General features: G+C 39.6%; 2 protein-coding genes across 2 annotated transcripts in view; both read right to left on the bottom strand.

Annotated features, from left to right (window-relative positions):
- Positions 1-233: 233 nt before the first annotated feature.
- Positions 234-10,200, bottom strand: CAVIN4 (caveolae associated protein 4). Its single transcript, XM_082623909.1, has 3 exons — positions 10,109-10,200; positions 8,520-8,975; positions 234-962 (listed from the first exon to the last, which is right to left on the bottom strand). The coding sequence occupies exons 2-3, from the start codon at positions 8,925-8,927 to the stop codon at positions 261-263; spliced, it is 1,110 nt and encodes a 369-aa protein (XP_082480035.1). The 5' UTR covers positions 8,928-8,975; positions 10,109-10,200; the 3' UTR covers positions 234-260.
- TMEFF1 (transmembrane protein with EGF like and two follistatin like domains 1) overlaps positions 9,513-19,863 on the bottom strand; it is a 94,200-nt gene continuing 83,849 nt past the window's right edge. The window contains exons 9-10 of the mRNA XM_082623788.1: positions 14,037-14,195; positions 9,513-10,543 (exon numbers count right to left, since the gene is read on the bottom strand). Of these exons, the coding sequence (XP_082479914.1) occupies positions 10,459-10,543; positions 14,037-14,195 (244 nt within the window). The 3' untranslated portion in view covers positions 9,513-10,458. The remainder of the gene's footprint in view (positions 10,544-14,036; positions 14,196-19,863) is intronic.

Genomic DNA, 19,863 nt, shown 5'->3' with positions numbered 1-19,863 from the left:
TCATGTAAGTCCTGGGGGAGGGAAAAAAAAAAATTTCCCCAGAGGATGAAAAAAAAAGAATTCCCCAGGAAGTGTATATTAATTAAGGAAATGTATATTAATCATTGTATTACCTTTAAAATTTTAAACCTAAGAAATGAGACAGCCATACCACTTATGTTTTCCTATATGGCATATACATGTAAATGACTATACTAATTAAACTAAAACTGTGTGATTAAGGAGACTTACAATTATAATATACTTAATTCCCTTTATAATTACTGCTTTAAATCTAGCAAAAGAGATTCATCATCCTCTACTTTCACCTGGGGTTTAAAAGTAACTTTTAAAGGCTCGGGGGTCGAGATTTCCCCGCCTTCTCGGGGAGGATGTGAGGCTCTGGCCTCCTCGGGGTCTGTTTCACTGAGCACCTCGGTGTACAGCTCACTGATGGGGCCCAGAGACTCGCTCCTGGCAATGATGTCCACCTCTATCTCCCTGACCTCTTCGCGACCTTCGGCCACAGTACGGTCTTTAGTTTTCCGAAGGCTATGTATCTTAAAAGCTTCCTTTGAAGGAGCTGCATTAGAAATAGATTTCTTAAACCTTTCCCCTGACTGCTTCAGCCTCTCCCCCGACTGCCTTAACCTCTCCCCTGACTGCCTTAACCTCTCCCCTGACTGCCTTAGCCGCTCTCTCCTCTCTGGTGTCACTATTCTAGTCCTAATTCTGTTCACTTTCTTGTCAAAATTCTGCCGTGTCTTCTGCATGTTTTCTTTGGAAAAGGCCTTTTTGATATTATCAATGCGCTCCCTGCCTGACTTTTTAAGCCTGGCAGATCTGCTCTCTTCAACGTAATATTCTTCATCCGAAGACAGATCAACTGGGGGATCGAAGATATCGTCCTCCTCCTCTGGACCCTCAGCAGTCAAGCTTCTGTCTTTCATGATAGACAGGGACGTTGGACACCGAATATCCTCCTGAAGGAGAGAGAAAGCAAGCGTGTTAGCGATGGGTTCTTTAACCTTCCGGCCATGCCTTTGCAATCTCCTCCACGGGCTGCTTATCCTCCCCCCACTCCTTAAATGCTGGCATTTCTCAGGGTTTCTTTTTCTTCATCGCCCAAGCTCACCCCGAGCAAACTTATCCACTGCTCTACCTTCAAATCCAAGCAAGCAGACTCACAAATCTTTTACCTTCACCTCTCCCCTTCCCCTAAGATGAAAACCCATTTCTAAATGTCAGAAAGACTTCTCCACCTAGATGTAACACAGGAACCTCTAACTTCACATATCCAAAAATCAAGGCCCAGCCATCATCCTTTCCTGGACCTCTCAGCACCAATACCTCCAGGTGCCACCCAGAGAAACCTCAGAAGCATGGTCCCAAATATTCCCTCTCCTCATCCCACATCCAGCTGGTCACTAAGCGCCGTCAATGATATTGCTTAATAACTACTAACTCCTCTGTTCCCGCCTCCTTCCTCCTTGCCTCTACCAACGTCTTAATTCAGGCCCTGTCATCTCAGGCCCGAATTCGTGCAATACTTATACCTCCAAAACATCACCGAAGTATTTCCTGAGAAATGTTTCTAAAACATAGCTCTGATCACATGCTTTCTCTACTTTACAACATTGGGGAGCTCACCAATACTCAAAGGATAGAGTTCAACTGCTTCAGCATCATTAGAAGGCTCTTCAGTTTGAGCAAAACCTACTTTCCCACTCCTCCAGTCCAGCAACACAACCCCTCCTCTGAGTTCCTTAAACACATACTGTTTTCATCTCTGCATGCCTTTATAAACGAGGTTTTTGCTACCTTTCACCTCTTTCCAGCTTTGTGAATAAAATCTTTCTTCGAGTCAATTCAAATATCCCCAACTTCCCCCAGAGGTCAAACCTGTCTCCAATTTATACCAAGATGACACATGCATTCCTCTATTTATAACATTTATCACAGTCTGAATTGAATTAGAACTCTACTCATTTATATATGTCTCCCTGAGGCCTTCACTAAATAATAGCTTACAGGAAAGCAGAGATGTATCTTATTTATGTCTTATGTCTGGCATCTATCAGAGTGCCTTGTACATAGTAGGTATACTCAACAAATGACTGTTGGAACAAATAAGAAGCATACGCCTTCATTCAACAAACTGTTACTAAGCACCTACCATGCACCAGTCACTAGTCTAGGAACTGAGAACCTCCCTCTCTGAATAAAACAGAGTAAAAGAACTTGTATTCCTGAAGAGAGAAATAAACAAGTTACTTACATAGTACGTTGGATGGTGATAAGTGCTAAGGTGAAAAATAGAGCAGGGCAGGGGGATACACAGTGACTGGGGAGGATGCTCGGAAAGGCCTCACTAATAAGGTGACATCCAAGCCTAGACCTGAAGGTAATGCATGTAACTGGGAGGAAACGAGAAACAGCAAGGAAGGCAGTGTGGCTGAAGCAGAGTGACCAAGGGGCAAGAGGAGAGAGGGTGAGAGAGGTAGTGGGAGGGCCAGCTCACGTAGGGCTCTGTATCTGATCATAAGGACCGTGGCTCTTATTCCAAGTGCGATAGGAAGCCTTCTAAAAAGTTTTGAGGAGGATAGTGACATGATTTGACCCATGTTGTAAAAGGGTCACCCTGATGAAACGAGGCTATCGAGGGCAAGATGAGAAGCAGGGACAGCAGTTAGAGACCACTGAGCTCAATGAGGTGAGAGATGGATCAGGATGTGGACAGAGGTGGCGGTGAGAAGTGGCCTGATTCCAGATCCACTTTGAAGGTAGGAGCCAACAGGATCTGCTGCTGCTAGATTGAGATGTGGAGAGTGTCAAGGATGATTCTCTAGTCCAGGGCCTGAGCAGCTGAAGGACAGATGAGCCATTTACTGAGATGGGAAAGGATGGGATCTGAACATGCTGACTTTGAGATGCCCACTGTACATCCAAGCAGAGATGTTGAGTGGGCAGCTGAGTACATAAGTCTGGGATTCAGGAGAGAGATCTGGACTAGAGATAAATTTAGGTATCATTAACATAAAGATGAAACTAAAAATCATGAGACCAGATGAAAGAGATCACCAAGAGATTGAATGAATGGGTCTACACTCCATTATTCAAAACTCCTTGGAACCAAGCTACCTTTCAGAAATCAGAATATTTCAGATTTGGGGAAAATAATATATTACATAACATTCCCAGTGAGATCTTGGGAAGAAACCTTTTTGTGGCAAAAAAATACAAATATTCACTCTAAGGTGGGACAAGGAGTATAAACAGCCTCATGTTACTTGAGGTTGGGTTTTGGCATCCACTGAGTTCAGGTAAAGCTAGGTCTTGCTGCCAAATAAGTTACGATAAAAATTTTATTTTTACAGATTTTTGAATTTTGGTGTTATTGATAGATAAATGGATTTTGGACCTGAAGATAAGAAGGAAGAGATGAGGGACTTCCCTGGTGATCCAGTGGCTAAGACTCCACACTCCCAATGCAGGAGGGCCCAGGTTCAATTCCTGGTCAGGGAACTAGATCCCACATGCTACAACTAAAAGTTCACATGCCACAACTAAAGACACTGCATGCTGCAACTAAAGATCCCTCATGCTGCGACAAAGATCTCGCATGGGGCAACTAAGATCCCACGTGCTGCAACTAAGACCCAGTACAGCCAAATAAATAAAAAAAATTTTTTTTTTAAAAAGAAGAAGAAGAGGAAGGAAGAGATGAGAAAGAACCAAAAAAGGATAAATATCAGCCAGTGAGGCAGGAGGAAATCCAAGAGCGAGAGGCACCCCCAGAAGCCAAGGGGAAAAAAGTTTCAAGAAGAGAGGGAGGGACCAACTATGTCAAATATGTCAAAAGGGTAAGGACTCATCAAATTGGATTTGGGAACATGGCAGACACTGGTAACCTTGAGAACCAGGCCAGAAACATGGCTGCTAAAGGACCCCAACTTGCTATTTAGGGGTTATTTCTAAAACTAAACAGGAAAAACTTTAAAGATCATGAGATTTTTAACTGAACCCACGAGTTCAAATTTCTAAAAGAAACTGTGCTCCTACTTGAGATCCAGGTTAAATCTGTTCAACCAAAAAATTTACTATGTAAGAAATACATTTATACATATTCCAAAACCTATCATCCTGATAGTCAAGAACGTATCTCCAGAACTTTACTTCTCTGGATACTTATTTAAAATTAAATTCTTTGGCTACAGGATTGAAGAGTCTAGGAACTTAAAAAAAAAAAAAAAGGTAGCGTGGGTATCTCATAGCTCTCTGATGAATCAGAAGCAGCAACATTATTCCTCTCCTTTCCTGACACCTACTACAGGGAGTAGCTTCAGCAGCACTGAGTGGGTGGGTATGGACTGAGTAGGTATAATTAGAAAAGGAGCCAAACAATAATTGCTGTTTCATAGGGAAAAACCCTCACAATCCTGCTGTGAAGAAATCAGTTATGGCTTAACTCAGGAATCACAAACGCTTCTTCAACTGCACAACAAACTCAACAAAATCAGGCTTAAAAACAAAACAAAACAGGGGTAGAGACAGAGAAAGTACCTGCTATGTAAATCTATTTGTTGCAACTCCTCTGAGTCAAAGATACCATGAGTTAGTGGTGAATACACTGTAATAATAATTGAAAATTATAGGGCTGAATTATAGTTGATTTCCAAATACAATTATTATACATTTTTTCATGTAAAATTCTAGGTAAAAAGATGATTTTTGTAACAAAATGAGTATTATGAGTCAGAGTATAATGGCCTTGATTATCAAAGTAATACTGCTAAGAGAATTTCGAATATTTACAAGTCCGGGACTTATCATTGGGGAATGGCCAAATACCTCATTTGAGAGACACGGGCATGTGGTTAGTAAGCAAAATTGTTAGAAGATATGGTAAGCCTCCTGGCTTTCTTTCATGGTGAGGAGATCGCTAAGGTGAAAGCATGTTCAAGGAGAAATCATAACTGTATGATAAAGAGCAGATAATTTTTTTCAATGCCAATGTCCAGAATTAGGTGAAAGCTCTGCTGTACACAACAGTGGGAGATAAAATAGCAATAAAGACTGCCACCAAAAGATATACCTAGGGAAATCTTTTTGAGGAAAAAAACCCAAATCAAAATGAAAGTATACTACAGCTGAATTACTCAGCTTCAAGTTAATTTTTGTAGAAGGTGCAATCTCAATATAGCCACTTAAACATATTAACTATAAGAATGAATTATAAGAATTTTGGGAGTTCCCTGGTGGTCTAGTGGTTAGGATTTGGAGCTTTCACTGCTGTGGCCTGGGTTCAATCCTTGGTTGGGGAACTGAGATCCTGCAAGGTGTGCAGCTTGACCAAAAAAAAATACACACACACACACACACACACGACTTTGCTGTACACGGGCCTCTTCCTGTTGTGGCCTCTCCTGTTGCGGAGCACAGGCTCCGGACGCGCAGGCTCAGCAGTCATGGCTCACAGGCCCAGCCGCTCCGCGGCGGCATGTGGGACCTTCCCGGACCGGGACACGAACCCGCATCCCCTGCATCGGCAGGCAGACTCTCAACCACTGCGCCACCAGGGAAGCCCTATGTATGTGACTTTTAACTGTTAAGCATATGACTTCTGTTAAGCAAACCCATATGAATGCTGTATACAGTGTTCTAATATCTAATGAATCATTGGATCCATTGGTATTTATCTTTTCTTTACATGCTCTCCCATTACAAGAGATAGCCACTGCTTGTTGATAAAGTGCTGCTTACTCTGAACAACTTAATTTCACAGACTCTTCATAGCATTATGTCTCTCACTAGTGCCTCTCGCTTCCTTTTTCATACCATCTTCTATTTATTCAAGTAACTGTAGGCACTCAAAGAAAAAAAATAGCAACTTTCAGGGAATAAACAGGTGAATATAGAAACAACTTTAAAAAAAAAGAATTATGTCAATAGACAAACAAGGGTCAATTAGAACTTCTCAGAAACTCCTCTGCTTTCTTTAGTCTTTGTAAATCTTGATTGTTAACCTGGTCTACTCTTCACACAAAGGTTCTCAGGAGAAATGCTGGATACCAAGAATGTTTCCTGGCATGCCCCATGCAAGTGGAGGGTGAGTTATACCCATTACTGTTTGTTTGGGCTTTTTTAAAACATCTTTATTGGAGTATAATTGCTTTACAATGGTGTGTTTCTGCTTTATAACAAAGTGAATCAGTTATACATATACATATGTTCCCATATCTCTTCTCTCTTGCATCTCCCTCCCTCCCACCCTCCCTATTCTACCCCTCTAGGTGGTCACAAACCACCGAGCTGATCTCCCTGTGCTATGAGGCTACTTCCCACTAGCTATCTATTTTACGTTTGGTAGTGTATATATGCCCATGCCACTCTCTCACTTTGTCACAGCTTACCCTTCCCCCTCCCCATGTCTTCCAAGTCCATGCTCTAGTAGGTCTGTGTCTTTATTCCCACCTTACCCCTAGGATCTTCATGACCTTTTTTTTTTTTTTCTTAGATTCCATATATATGTGTTAGCATACAGTATTTGTTTTTTTCTTTCTGACTTACTTCACTCTGTATGACAGACTCTAGGTCCATCCACCTCACTACAAATAACTCAATTTCGTTTCTTTTTATGGCTGAGTAATATTCCATTGTATATATGTGCCACATCTTCTTTCATCTGTTATCCATTCATCTGTTGATGGACACTTAGGATGCTTCCATGCCCTGGCTATTGTAAATAGAGCTGCAATGAACTGTTAATGCTCGTGGAAAAGCGAATTCAAGAATGGATACTACATTCTCCAGTATTAAATTTAGATCCCCATTACATGTACTACAACTGGCTTCTGAGAGTAAGATGACTAATTTTTTTTTTTCAAAAATTTAAGTCTGGAGAAGGACTTCCAGGGACCTGGGAGGAGAGGGAAATGGTAAAGGCCTTCAGATGGCATAGCTGAACTTGACTACCTTTGAAATAAGCAATCCTCTCTCTCCTCCCATTCTTCCTCCTAAATAACCAACAGGCTCTTAAATACAGATCCAAAATACCACTCTGCCATCCCTGTGTAACCTTATCAGCCAACAGTGGGCTACAGAGAATTGCCTAAAGTGTAAAGAATGCCCCGGGAGTTATGGCCCACATCCCTGGTATCTTACAAATACCTGCCAACTGTGTTTCTATTTCAATTTGTTTTTATCCTTCTAGGCCTTTTCCCTATGCATATGGGCATACATTCATTTTAAAAATACAGTGTGATGACACTGCATATATGTACCAGTGAACATGCCCGCACACATTCCTGATTTTATGCTTACAACAAATTCTTTGACATTAAATTTTGGGGCGAAAAGGTTTGCGAATTTTTAAGGTTCTTAACACATACTACCAAAACCGCCCTCCAGAAATGTACCACTTAATATTCTACCAGCAGAATATGAAAGTGCTTATTATTTCCTACTCTTAAACTCTGCGAATGTTTCAATAACTGCAAATATTTACATAGGTGAAAATGGAATTTTGCTCATTTACTTTGTCTTTTGTGAACTGACTGATAATGACTTTCCAATTTTTCTACCATGAAAGTTCAACTTTTTCCCTTTTAATTTTTAAGAGTTTTTAAATATATTATAGATATTAGGCATTTGCCATGGATGTGTTCCTATTTCAAAAAATATGAGTATCAAGTGCAGAGTAAGATAGGAACTTATTAGCTCAACACACAACGCCACACAAAAACTATCATGTAAAATCAGCTAAGTAGGGACTTCCCAGGTGGTCAGTGGTTAGGACTCTGTGCTTCCTCTGCAGAGGGCACGGGTTCGATCCCTGATCAGGGAACTAAGATCCCACAAGCTGTGCAGTGCAGCTAAAAGAATTCAGCTAAGTAAAGACTTGGTAATCAAATATAAGGAATTACTTATGTGACTCCTACATTTATATAACTATAAGAAAAGGGACAACTGTCTGATTGTTCATTAAGAAATAGACCGTGTGTCCTATTATTGTGACTTATACATTATTATAGGTAAAAATTCCAATAGACAAATTATATTCTGAAAAGTTTACATTTTACTGTTTAGGGCTTTCTGGGCTCTCCATAATAAGGGAAAGAACCACATTGCAGGGCTACAGGTCCTCAGTTTCTTTTTTTCTACAACAAAGAGGTGTTTTAAACTGGAGTTTTCTTAGATATCTTCTAGTCCTAACCTTCTCAAAGGCTTTGAGAGGGCATCATGCTAATACGGCTAATATGCCGAAAGCGGCTTACCAATATTAAGTTTCAAAGGCAAGAAATAGACTCAGCTATGATCCACAGTTCATATTACATGAAACGGTTGAGAAGCTCAAAACACTGACATGATAGTATACCAGTTAACGTAGGAATGATTTTATCCTGAGATCTCTGATGATACAGAACTCCACCACACGCATATACACAATAGTTACCATGTGACAGGTCTGATAGGACCTGTTGGCCATTAAAGGATGCAAGAGATAGCAGTAATCGAGCTAAACACAGGTGCAAGCTTACCTGGAATATTACCACACGGAATTTGTTCTTCTTCATTATTTCCTCTTGCTTGGTTTCAACTTTTTTGACGTGAGTTTGTTGCTTCTCCACTCGGGCCCTCACTTCTTTAATGTGAGCACTGATCTTTCGCGTTTTCTCAAACAACTTGTTAATGACATAACCCGTGTTGCTGTGTGACTGCGAAAACTTCAGCAGGTCAATCTGGACGGTCTTTATGGCATTTTCCATCTCCCTGTGTCTCTCCTCTATCCTCTTCTGGCTGGCCTGCACGCTGTCCACGATGGCAGCTACTTTGTCCAGCACAGTCACGATGGTAAGAGCAGCGTCTTGGTCTTCATCTTCTGTCACACTCGACAGGCGATTCTGGTGGATTTTATCAGTATTTGAAGCAGACCCATTATGTTCCATTTTATTTATTTCTCAGTGAAAGATGTCTTAGCACAATCAATTCTGGCACTGAGAGCAAAAAGTTAGCTTGATAACAGGGAACAGGGTTGTTTAAAGGGTTGGAAACCCCACCCCTGGAGACTGGTCAAGTATTTGTAACTACAAATACCCATACGTGACTGTTCTGCAATATGAACCCTTGCAAAAGCACTGGGTGCTGTTCCAAACATGCTTACTGATGACTAAGGGACTCAAATAAGACTGTGTGGGTAGAAGAGGAAAGCTTTTTTTAAAAAAAGTTCCCTAAGGCCACCATGTTACTAATATTAAGCCTAGAAGCCAAATAACCAAAAAAGCAAACTCCAAGCGCTGGGTGAAGCTTCTATCTTTAGACAATTTCAAACAGTATTTGTAAAAGCAAATGGGAATTTTGAACTGAAATCTGCTTTTTCTATTAATTTCACATATTAAGCGTACTGATATGTCAATATCAAAGAATGCAGTAAATAAACACACCAAAACAGAGGCCGTATAGTGAAAACATTATATTATAACATGCTTTTCCAAACCAAATATTAAAATTAATATTTTGAACATATTCTTAAATTCTACATGCATACTTCTGAATACCTAAACTACATGTTAAACAGCTGAATACATTCTATTCACACTTCAGATCTTTAAACACCAACAATCTATTAGTATAGCTATTACTACAGGACAAATTTGGATAGAGGTCTTAGATGATTTTTAAGCTCACGTGAAGAGCACCAATCGTTAACAATCATTTTTGCATTTATTCACAAACACTGATACAATTGGCTTATTTATGTTAAAACAAATATTTCTTTAAAAATGAATGTGTATAGAAGTCGTTTAAATGATAGAGTAGCTTTATTCCAATCTGTTTGTTAAACGGACTATTTTCACAACATCTAAGTCTACTTTTCAGTGATCCGTTCCATCATTGCTACCATATACTTTTAAAAATTCAGAATTATTTTTTTCAAAGAGAGAAAGGATCAAGTTCCAGTCCATACATCTTATAAATATTTTACATCTAACACACACAGCTTTACAATTCATGCGATAGGCAGTGTCTAAAAAATCAGTTAATAAATCTCAAAAACATTGAAATGTCTAAACACAGAGTCTTCTAGATTTTTTTTTTTGTAAGAAAAGTAATCTGTAAACATCTTTACCTTCAGTTCATGCTTGGTCATTTGCTGTGGTCATTGTGGAAGAAGTGGGTCTGACTTTATAACCATTTGTGAAGTGGTCCATCTTTGCAAAAATATTACATTCCATGGGTAAAGAACAAGTCTTAGAATTACCATGTGGTACAAATTTGTGAAATCAATTTCTGTATTTAAAAACATAAAACAAAGACTACTAAACAGTCCAAAACTGTTGTAGCTGAATATTCTAAATACGAGCTAACAGTACGACACTAAACATGTCCAAAAATAAGGCCTCTGAAATAAATATTTCCATTCTTTAAAAAAAGACAAATGTACATCACATGGTCAGTGTACATATAAAAGTCATCAGGTTAAACCATTCTGGATGATGTATCTGAAGTAAAATGACCTAGGTTTTGCTTCTGTCGTCGTCCTCTATTGTTTTTAGGGCATTTTCTGTTAAATTAAGAAAAAAAAAAGAAAAATGTCATTTTGTTTAGGATATTTCAAATGTTTCCAGAGTAACACACACTTCACACGTAAAGCCATATTGCACGTGACCACATGAAAGGGGAACTGACGCTATTTGATGAGAGACCAACATGTCAGACTGCCATCTTCTCTATAAAGCTGGGAAGGGAGAGGGTTAGATATGATGCAGGTATGAATACAAATGAAACTCACTCCTGGGGTCTCCCCTGCTGCATGTGCATCCCCGAGAGGAATCCCCACCCTTCTTCTGGCCTGGCAGCTCCCAAGACACAGTGACTGCTATTATATAAACTTGTGACAGTAGAAAGGCTCCTGGCTTATGTACTTTCCCTGAGCATGATGACACCCCCAAAAATGACAAGGACAGCTTAAATGAAGGAGAAATCAGGAAGAAATGTGCTTATTAACCTCAGATCAGAAAACACAGGAAATGCCTAGCGATTTTAGACAGTAACTAAGAAGTCATTCCACACCCTTCTAGGGCACACCACAGAACCCAGAATAGAACTGCCCTCCGGGGCATAAGGGATATTCCTCGACTCTGCTCTCACTGTTCCGTACACGTTCCTCCACAGGGGTATAAAGCTCATCGTGCCGTCACTGCTCTTGTGCCTGCCCACTAGAATGCAAACATATCAGCTCTTACTGTGCACAAAGTGCTATGCTACACAACATGGAATAAAGGGACTGAGATGAGTCCCAGTAATTCTGAGCTTGGGCTCTGCTAGAAACTAGCTGTGCAGCCTCCTCTTCCTATAAGCAAATATTAAAGTTGGACTAACCTCTAAAATCTCTGCCAGCAAGGAACTTATAATCTAATGGAAAGGAAGTCTTGAGAGAATGAGTGCTTCTACTGTAAGGTTCCAGGTTTTTATTCAGTTTCAAAGAGCACTACTTTGTCTTGAATTAAAAGCCTTGATGGTAATGCTTCCATTTTACATACTGTTTTTCACAGATTTTACCTTACTCATCCTCATAAAAACACTTGGAGGTAGACAGTGATGGAATCATCTCCATTTCAGAAATGGGGACACTGGTTGAGAGGGCAAGCAACCCTCTGCAACTGTCACAAACTCACCTTGACATTGGACAAGTTCCAACTTCCCGGGACCACGGTTTTTTCATCTATACAATAAAGGGGTTTGGCTAAGGTGATGTTCAACATGAAAGAAGATTACAAGCATAAAAGAAGAAAATTTCACTTATGCAGTCTTGATAAGTGGGTCAGTGAGAACCTCCTTTTAAAGGAAGATTCCTCATATGTAACAGCCACCCCAGGATAAGTGAACAGCTGTCCCGTAATGGACTATGTGGGAGAGGCACTCCTTAAAAAAATGCAATGCAGATAAGTCCAAGTGCATAATTATAATATCCTAAATCCACATGAGCAAGACATTCTAGAGGAGAAAATGCCACAATAAAAAGCCCTCAGGGAGAGATCTATGATAAATTCAATGAGATGACCCTTCAGACATAGAGATGGAGGGCAGTGAAGACACTGTAACACAGTTAAAAATAAATATATGGCAATGCTGACATGTCTGTGAAGGCAGCAAATGCATTTGGGGTATAAATTGGGGGTGGGGGTACTACCTTGAAAACTACTCGCCGGGTATCTTTAATTTAGTCGTTGAGGATTACAGCACAGTGAGAATCAAAGCAGAGAGCTGGACAAAAGGCTGGATAGGATCTGTAAAAGGGCTGAACTATCTCTGTGATCTTGGCTAAGATACTTCCCATCCCAGGGCTCCAGTTTCCTCACTTCTCTAGAATGAAGGGGTTGAATGCAAAATAACTTCCTGCTGACTTTAACATCCTTTGTTCTTAAAGATGGCACTATCACTGGGTCTCAAAATCTTCCCTTACCTTTACCTTATTACCTTCTTTCTTTCGTTCATCTTCAAAATCATCTATTACTCCGCTCCTGCTTTACTCTAATAATGTCCTAAATGGTCTCCCCCAACCTCACATTTTCTCTCCTCTGGTGAATTTTTCAGATGACACTCGGATTAATGCTCTGGAAAAATGGTTCATACCAAGTCCCTCCCCTGTTCAACAACCCTGAACCACTACAAAATCGGGTTTGAACCTTGCTCCCATGCGATGGTCATACTTGGCAAATATATTTCCCAAGGTGACTCCACATAGACCCTCCTCCTCTTGGTGGTTCAGTGGAAAGAGGAATGATTTAGGAAGTGAGGCAGCACCAAATCCAAACCCAGACACTTCCACTTGCTGCTGGATGACCACAGGCACATTACTTAACCTCTGAGCCTGTGTTAAATAGCCACAGGCAGCCCTGCTGTTACATGGTAGTTTTTTTTTCTATTTTCTCTTTGTGCTGTCATTATGTTTTATAATATTATGTCTCTACTTTAATCTACTGTCAAATTTTATACTCAGTAGTCTTGCCTAAGGGCAGATCATCTGTTCTACAGAATAAAAGTCCACTGGCTTTAGTGCTTAAAGTTTATGAAAACTATCTGCTACTCAGAGAATATTTTTTATCATTTCTAGATTTATCGTTTTAGCTCCAGATGGCTGAGACCACTGAAGGTCTGCTTCTATCCTGTCTTTGGATAGAAGAGCCATAAATCCATTATGGCCTGCCAATATCTGCCCTTGATAAATTCCAACCCTCTGCCCAGAATAATACAGAAAAGTATAGAGATGATGTTTATGGGACTCTGAACCAAGCCTTAAAGGAGGTAGGACAAAGCAAGCAAGAAGAAAAGACATGAGACTGGGAAGCATAAAGACAAGATGAACTTAATTTGCTTTGACTTCTCCCAGGTCCAGTTCAGTTCTGACTTACATATTTCCACTCAGCCTGGAAAGCACCCATTTTTAGGCTAACCGCACTCCAAATATGTCCTTTAGTTTGGGGGTTAGTTATGATAAACTCCAACAGTTTGGGTTATGATAGAGAATTCTGAAGTTTAATATTTATGACTGTATTGCAGAAAATGAAGTAATGTTAAGACAACATATAAAAAAGCAGTTTTCTTTAACCTCTGATTTCTTCCCTTATTATATTTACTATGGATAAAGTATATTCTTGGGGCATAAGACCTAATCAGTTCTGCAGGACTTAAAAAGTTTCTGCATGGCTCTTACGCGCATGTGCAGACCATTCTGCTACCATCGCTGTCCCTAAATTCAGTGCTTGAAGCACACACATAGTTCTAAGATCGCGAAATTCCTTTATGCCACTGAATGTCCTCACGCTTCCTCTGCTTGCAGCCTGTAACCCTGGGAGTGAGTTCTTGACCAAATTCTAAAGCAGCAAGACACTGAGAGGTCAGGCCTACATGGAAACCTTAGAGAACTGATCCTAGGATTTCTTCCTAATAGGCTGGTGGACGTAAAGTCCCTATCATTTTGAGTGTTTCAAGGTTCTTCTTTAACAGCCACCCACCTCTAATTGAAAGTTGGTGTTTCTTAGGCCATTACCTACCTTGTTATGCACATGACAATTGCTACTATAATGGCAATCTGTACAGCTCCAATAATTGCTGCAATAAGAACATGAGTGAGCTTTTGCCTACTTGGCACTACATAGAGAATACTAAAGTCTGTCTTTTCACAGTGCTGTCCAGTGTAACCAGATTCACATCTGAAAAAGGGGAAAAAAGGGATTCCTATAAATTTCAATAATTCCAGGTTTTAAAATTAAAACATACAAAAGAATGACAAACTTAAACAAAAACAGCAAATCAGGCACTCTCCCACCATCTAAAAAAAACACATTGCCATCACTGTATTTCCTTCTACTCTTTCTAATATGACTATTTTATAAAGTGCTTCTTCCACTTATCATTATATCACATTAATTTTAAAGCTGCTAAGTAGTCTTTATACTACTTTATTACTGTCATTTAAAAATGGATTCACAATATCCCATTCAGTGGCTATAATACAGCTAACTTATCTATTCCTTGCTCTTAGACATATCAGTTATTTTCCATTTTGCAGAATTATGAATTAGGTGTGGTGGATATTATGATGAATGTGCACTTTTCTATATTTAGTGTTATCCCTTAGGCTAGATACCTGGAAGTGGGATTATTGAATAAATAGATATAAACATTTACAGTTCTCTGAACATAACACCAAATTATATTCAAGATACTTTTCAGTACACATAATATAATCATTTAAAATTCAGGGGGGGAGATGAAAATAAGTTATTATTTTGACAGCCAAGCAGTCAAATAGGTGCGAATCTTAGAAATTATCTGAATTCCAATTAAGAGTAAATAAAAAGGCAACATCAGGTGATGATAGTAATTTGAGAGGGGGAAACATTTAAGATACTTAATAGAAAATTCACATTTTTTAGTTGACAGAAGCAAAATGTGTAAATTAGCCAGCCTTCGGTTAGAACTGATTAATAAAACATCTGACATATAAGGATATTTATTAATGACCCACACTTCATTACAAAAAAATAATTTTTAATAAAACACACATAGCAAGGAAGAAACCTGGAAGTAAGTAAACAGGGGAAGCCAGGGGTGATGTGAGTCCACCAATCCTACCCTTGAGGTTCCTAGCCGCCTGCCAGAAGGTTGCACACTGGGTTCTAAGCTTCCTAGCAGACAAAAAATAGTAGTACAGTAGATATACAGATCATAAAACATAACTGAGAGCCCATAAATACACCCACACATCTATGGTCAACTGATTTTCGACAAGGGTGCTAAGACAACTTGATGGGAAAAGAACAGTCTCTTCAACAAATGGTACTGGGACAATTGGGCACCCACATACAAAAGAATGAAGCTGGACCTCTTTCTCACAACATACACAAATTAACTCAAATGGATCACAGATCTAAGTGTAAGAGCTAAAACTACAAAACTCTTGGGGGGAAAAAAGGAAAGTAAATATTCATGACCTTAGATGAGGCAATGATTTCTTCATATGACAACAAAAACAAGAACAAAAAAGTTAAATTGGGCTAAATCAAAATTAAATCTTTTGTACATAAGGACACTATCAAGAAAGTGAAAAGATAACCCACAGGAGAAAATTTTTGCAAACTATATATCTGATAAGAGACTGTATCTAGAATATATTAAAAAACTATTATAATTCATTAACAAAAAGACAAAAAAATACAAAATAGGCAAAATATCTGAATAGACATTTCTCCAAACAAGATAGATAAATGACAAATAAGCACTAACATCATTAGTCATCATGGAAATACAAATCAAAACCACAGTATGATGAGCTATCTAATATACCCATTAGAAATCAAAAAGTCAGATAATAACAAGTGATGGCAAGGTTACTGTAGAGAACATAAAATGATGCAGCCGCTTTTGATAATAGTCCGGCAGTTCCTCAAAAAGTTAAGCATAGAGTTAGCATTTAGCCCAGCAATTCCACTCCTAGGCAATTACCCAAGTGAAATTAAAACATATGTCCACACAAAAACTTGCAAAAAATTATTCAAGGCAGCATTATTCATAATAGCCAAAAAGTGGAAACAGTCTAACTATTCATCAACTGGTAAGTGGATTAAAAAATGTGGTATTACCCATCCAATAAAATATTATTCAGCCACAAAAAGGAACAAAATACCGATATATGCCACAACATGGATAAACCTTGGAAACAGTATGCTAAGTGAAAGACACAGAAGACCACATATTATATGAATATAATCCACTTAAATGAAATGACCAGAATATATAAATCTATAGAGACAAAGTAGATTATTGGTTGTCTAAGGCTGAGGAGGATGGGGAGACTTGGGAGTAATAGCTAAAGGGTATAGAGTTTCCTCTTGGGGTAATGAAATGTAAAACTGACTGTGGTGACTGCACCACTCTGTGAATATACTAAAAACCACTGCATGAAGGAAAGAAGGGGAGAGGAGAGGAGGGGAGAGGAGAGGAGGGGAGAGGAGAGGAGAGATGGGGAGGGGAGGGAAAGGGGTGGGGAAGGAAAGGGGAGGGGAGGGGAGAAGGAAAAGGAAATGGAAAAGGAAGAGGAAAAGGAAAAGAGATAAAATCATTGATACAAAATACAATCTCGGGGCTTCCCTGGTGGCGCAGTGGTTGAGAGTCCGCCTGCCGATGCAGGGGACACAGGTTCGTGCACCGGTCTGGGAAGATCCCACATGCCGCGGAGCGGCTGGGCCCGTGAGCCATGGCTGCTGAGCCTGCGCGTCCGGAGCCTGTGCTCCACAACGGGAGAGGCCACAGCAGTGAGAGGCCCGCGCACCGCAAAAAAAAAAAAAAAAAAATACAATCTCCAAAAATGAAATCAAGCCCGTTGTTCAAAAGAATCACAGTAACTGGACAACTACATGTAAAAGAATGAGATTAGAACATTTCCTCACACCATATGCAAAAATAAACTCAAAATGGATTAAACCTGAACATAAGACCTGAAAACCATGAAATACCTAGAAGAGAACACAGGCAGAACACTCTGACATAAATCGTAGCGATATTTTTTTGGATCTAGCTCCCAAGGCAAAAGAAATAAAAGTAAAACTGAACAAATGGGACCAAATGAAACCTAAAAGCTTTTGCACAGCAAAGGAAACCACAGACAAAATGAAAAGACAACCTATTGAATGGCAGAAAATATTTGCAAATGATACGATTGATAAGGAGTTAATACCCAAAATATATAAACAGCTCATACAACTCAATATCAACAAAACAAACCAATCAAAAAATGGGCAGAAGGTACTTCCCTGATGGTCCAGTGGTAAAGAATCCGCTTTACAATGCAGGGGACGCAGGTTCGATCCCTGCTCGGGGAACTAAGATCCCACATGCCATGGGACAACTAAGCCCGCATGCCACAACTACTGAGCTCACGCGCCTCAACTAGAGAGACTGCATGCCACAAACTACAGAGCCCACGTGCCCTGAAGCCTGCGTGCCACAACTAGAGAGAGAATACCCACATGCCACAGCTATAGAGAAGCCCACGCACTGCAACGAGGAGCCCTCGCGCCACAACTTAAGATCCCACATGCCTCAACGAAGATCCCACGTGCTGAAACTAAGACCCAATGCAACCAAAAATAAAAATAAATTTTAAAAATAAAAAAAAAATGGGCAGAAGACCTGAATAGACATTTTTCCAAAGAAGACACACAGATGGCTTACACGTGAAAAGATGCTCAACATCACTATTTATTAACAAAATGTAAAACAAAAAAAAATGAGATATCACCTCACATCTGTCAGAATGGCAATCATCAAAAAGTCCACAAATAACAAATGTTGACAATGATGTGGAGAAAAGGGAACCCTCCTACACTGTTGGTGGGAATGTAAATTGTGCAGCCACTATGGAAAACAGTATGGAGATTCCTCAAAAAACTAAAATAGATGTACCTTATGACACAGAAATTCCACTCCTGGACATATATCCAGAAAAAAACAAAAACACTAACTTGAAAAGATACATACATCCCAATGTTCATAGCAGCACTATTTACAATAGCCAAGATACGGAAGCAACCCAAGTGAGCATCAACAGACAAATGGATAAAGAAGATGTGCTATATGTATATATACAATGGAACACTCCTCAGCCATAAAAAAGAATGAAACTCTGCCATCTGCAGCAACATGGAAGGACACAGAGAATATTATGCTTAGTGAAATAAGTCAGAGAAAGACAAATACTGTATGATATCACTTATTTGTGGAATCTAAAAAAATAAAACGATTGTAGATAGCAAAAAAAAAAACAGACTCACAGATATAGGAAACAAACTAGTGGTTACCAGTGGGGAGAGGGAAGTGAGGAGGTGCAAGATGAGGGTATGACATTAAGAGATACAAACTACTATGTTTAAAATAGATAAGCAACAAGGATATATTGTACAGCACAGGGAATTATAGCCATTATTTTGTAATAACTTTTAATGGAGTATAATGTATAAAAATACTGAATCACTATGCTGTATACTTGAAACTAATATAATATTGTAAATCAATTATACTTCAATTTTAAAAAATAAAGAATCACAGTTACTATTTTTAATAAATTTAAGGGAACTTTATCTCATTAGTCCTCACTTAAAGAGGGTACTTTCTGGGAATTCCCTGGCGGTCCAGTAGTTAGGACTAGGCGCTTTCAGTGCCAAGGGCACAGGTTCAATCCCTGGTCGGGGAACTAAGATCACTACAAGCCGCGTGGTGTGACCAAAAAAAAAAAAAAAAAAAAAAGGAGGGTACTTTCTCATACAGAGAACATCATCCTCAGTAATATAGCTGCAATAAATTCAATAATGAAGTCTCATAGGATTATTTAAAATAATGTCTTTCATGGTAGGCTAACAGCCAAAACTCAAAGCTCAGTGAAATAAATAGTTCCATAGGGAGCTATAACAATGTCCTAGTTATTCAGCTCTCTGACACTTTAGCTTAACCCAAAGATTAAAACTCAGAATATCAAAAAGAATGTATAGGCCATATATGATTCAGGCAATCCTCCCTGGACATTATTTTCTGCACCTGACTTTAGGGTTATATTCTCCAAATACCCAGAGTATTAACTTCTAGGTTAGCACTACTTCTTCTGTTGCTGATTAAAGGCAGATCCAGACATTTGGTCCTCTACTGCCTATTCTTTCATCCCCATACCCTCCATAGTAATCTCATTCACTCCCATGGCCTCATGGGCTGACTCATTCACTCATCCATTTAACACATTTATTGAGCACTTGACATGTGCCAAGTACTATAATGGGCATTTGGGATACATCAGTGAACGAAGATCTCTGGCCTATTTACCCTCTAGTCAGGGAGGGAGGGTCAAGAAACACGATAAGCAAATTAAATGGTTATGTTAGAAGGTGACATGTACTACACAAGAGAGAGAAGAGAGAGAACTAAGGGATAACATGAGTGCCAGGTATGGGCCAGCAAGGGAGGACTGCAACTTTAAGTAAGGTGGTCAAGTAGGCTTCAGTAAGAGACATGTGAGTAAGGATGTAAAAGAGGTCAGGGAGTTTGCCATGTGGACAAGTGGGAAGACAGCATAACAGGCAAAGGAAGAGTCAGTGCAAAGCCCCTGAGGTGGGAGCACGAGTGCACGGTGTGCCCAAGAAATAACAAGTATGGCTGGAGTGGGCCAGCCAAAGGGAAGCAGGGGACCAAGACAGAGAGGTAAAGGGGCCCACCTGTGAAGTTCTCCTCATTCAGAAGACGGAGGAGTTGCTGGAAGGGCGTTAGCAGAAGAAGGACATGAACTGACTTTTATTTTAAAAGTCTCACTCTGCCTGCTGTGTTGAATATGGA

Source organism: Mesoplodon mirus (assembly GCF_964341445.2).
Source record: "Mesoplodon mirus genome assembly, chromosome: 1".
NCBI classification, from domain to species: Eukaryota; Metazoa; Chordata; class Mammalia; order Artiodactyla; family Ziphiidae; genus Mesoplodon; species Mesoplodon mirus.
The sequence above is the reverse complement of the archived record's forward strand: the minus strand, read 5'-3'. Positions and strand labels throughout refer to the sequence as shown.

What these genes read in the sequence shown, in the direction of transcription:
- CAVIN4 (XM_082623909.1), bottom strand. Translation starts at nt 8,927, where the DNA reads ATGGAACATAATGGGTCTGCTTCAAATACTGATAAAATCCACCAGAAT. An exon ending in TCCGTGTGGTAATATTCCAG is followed by an intron (nt 963 to 8,519) that starts GTAAGCTTGCAC and finishes TCTCTCCTTCAG; the next exon opens with GAGGATATTCGGTGTCCAAC.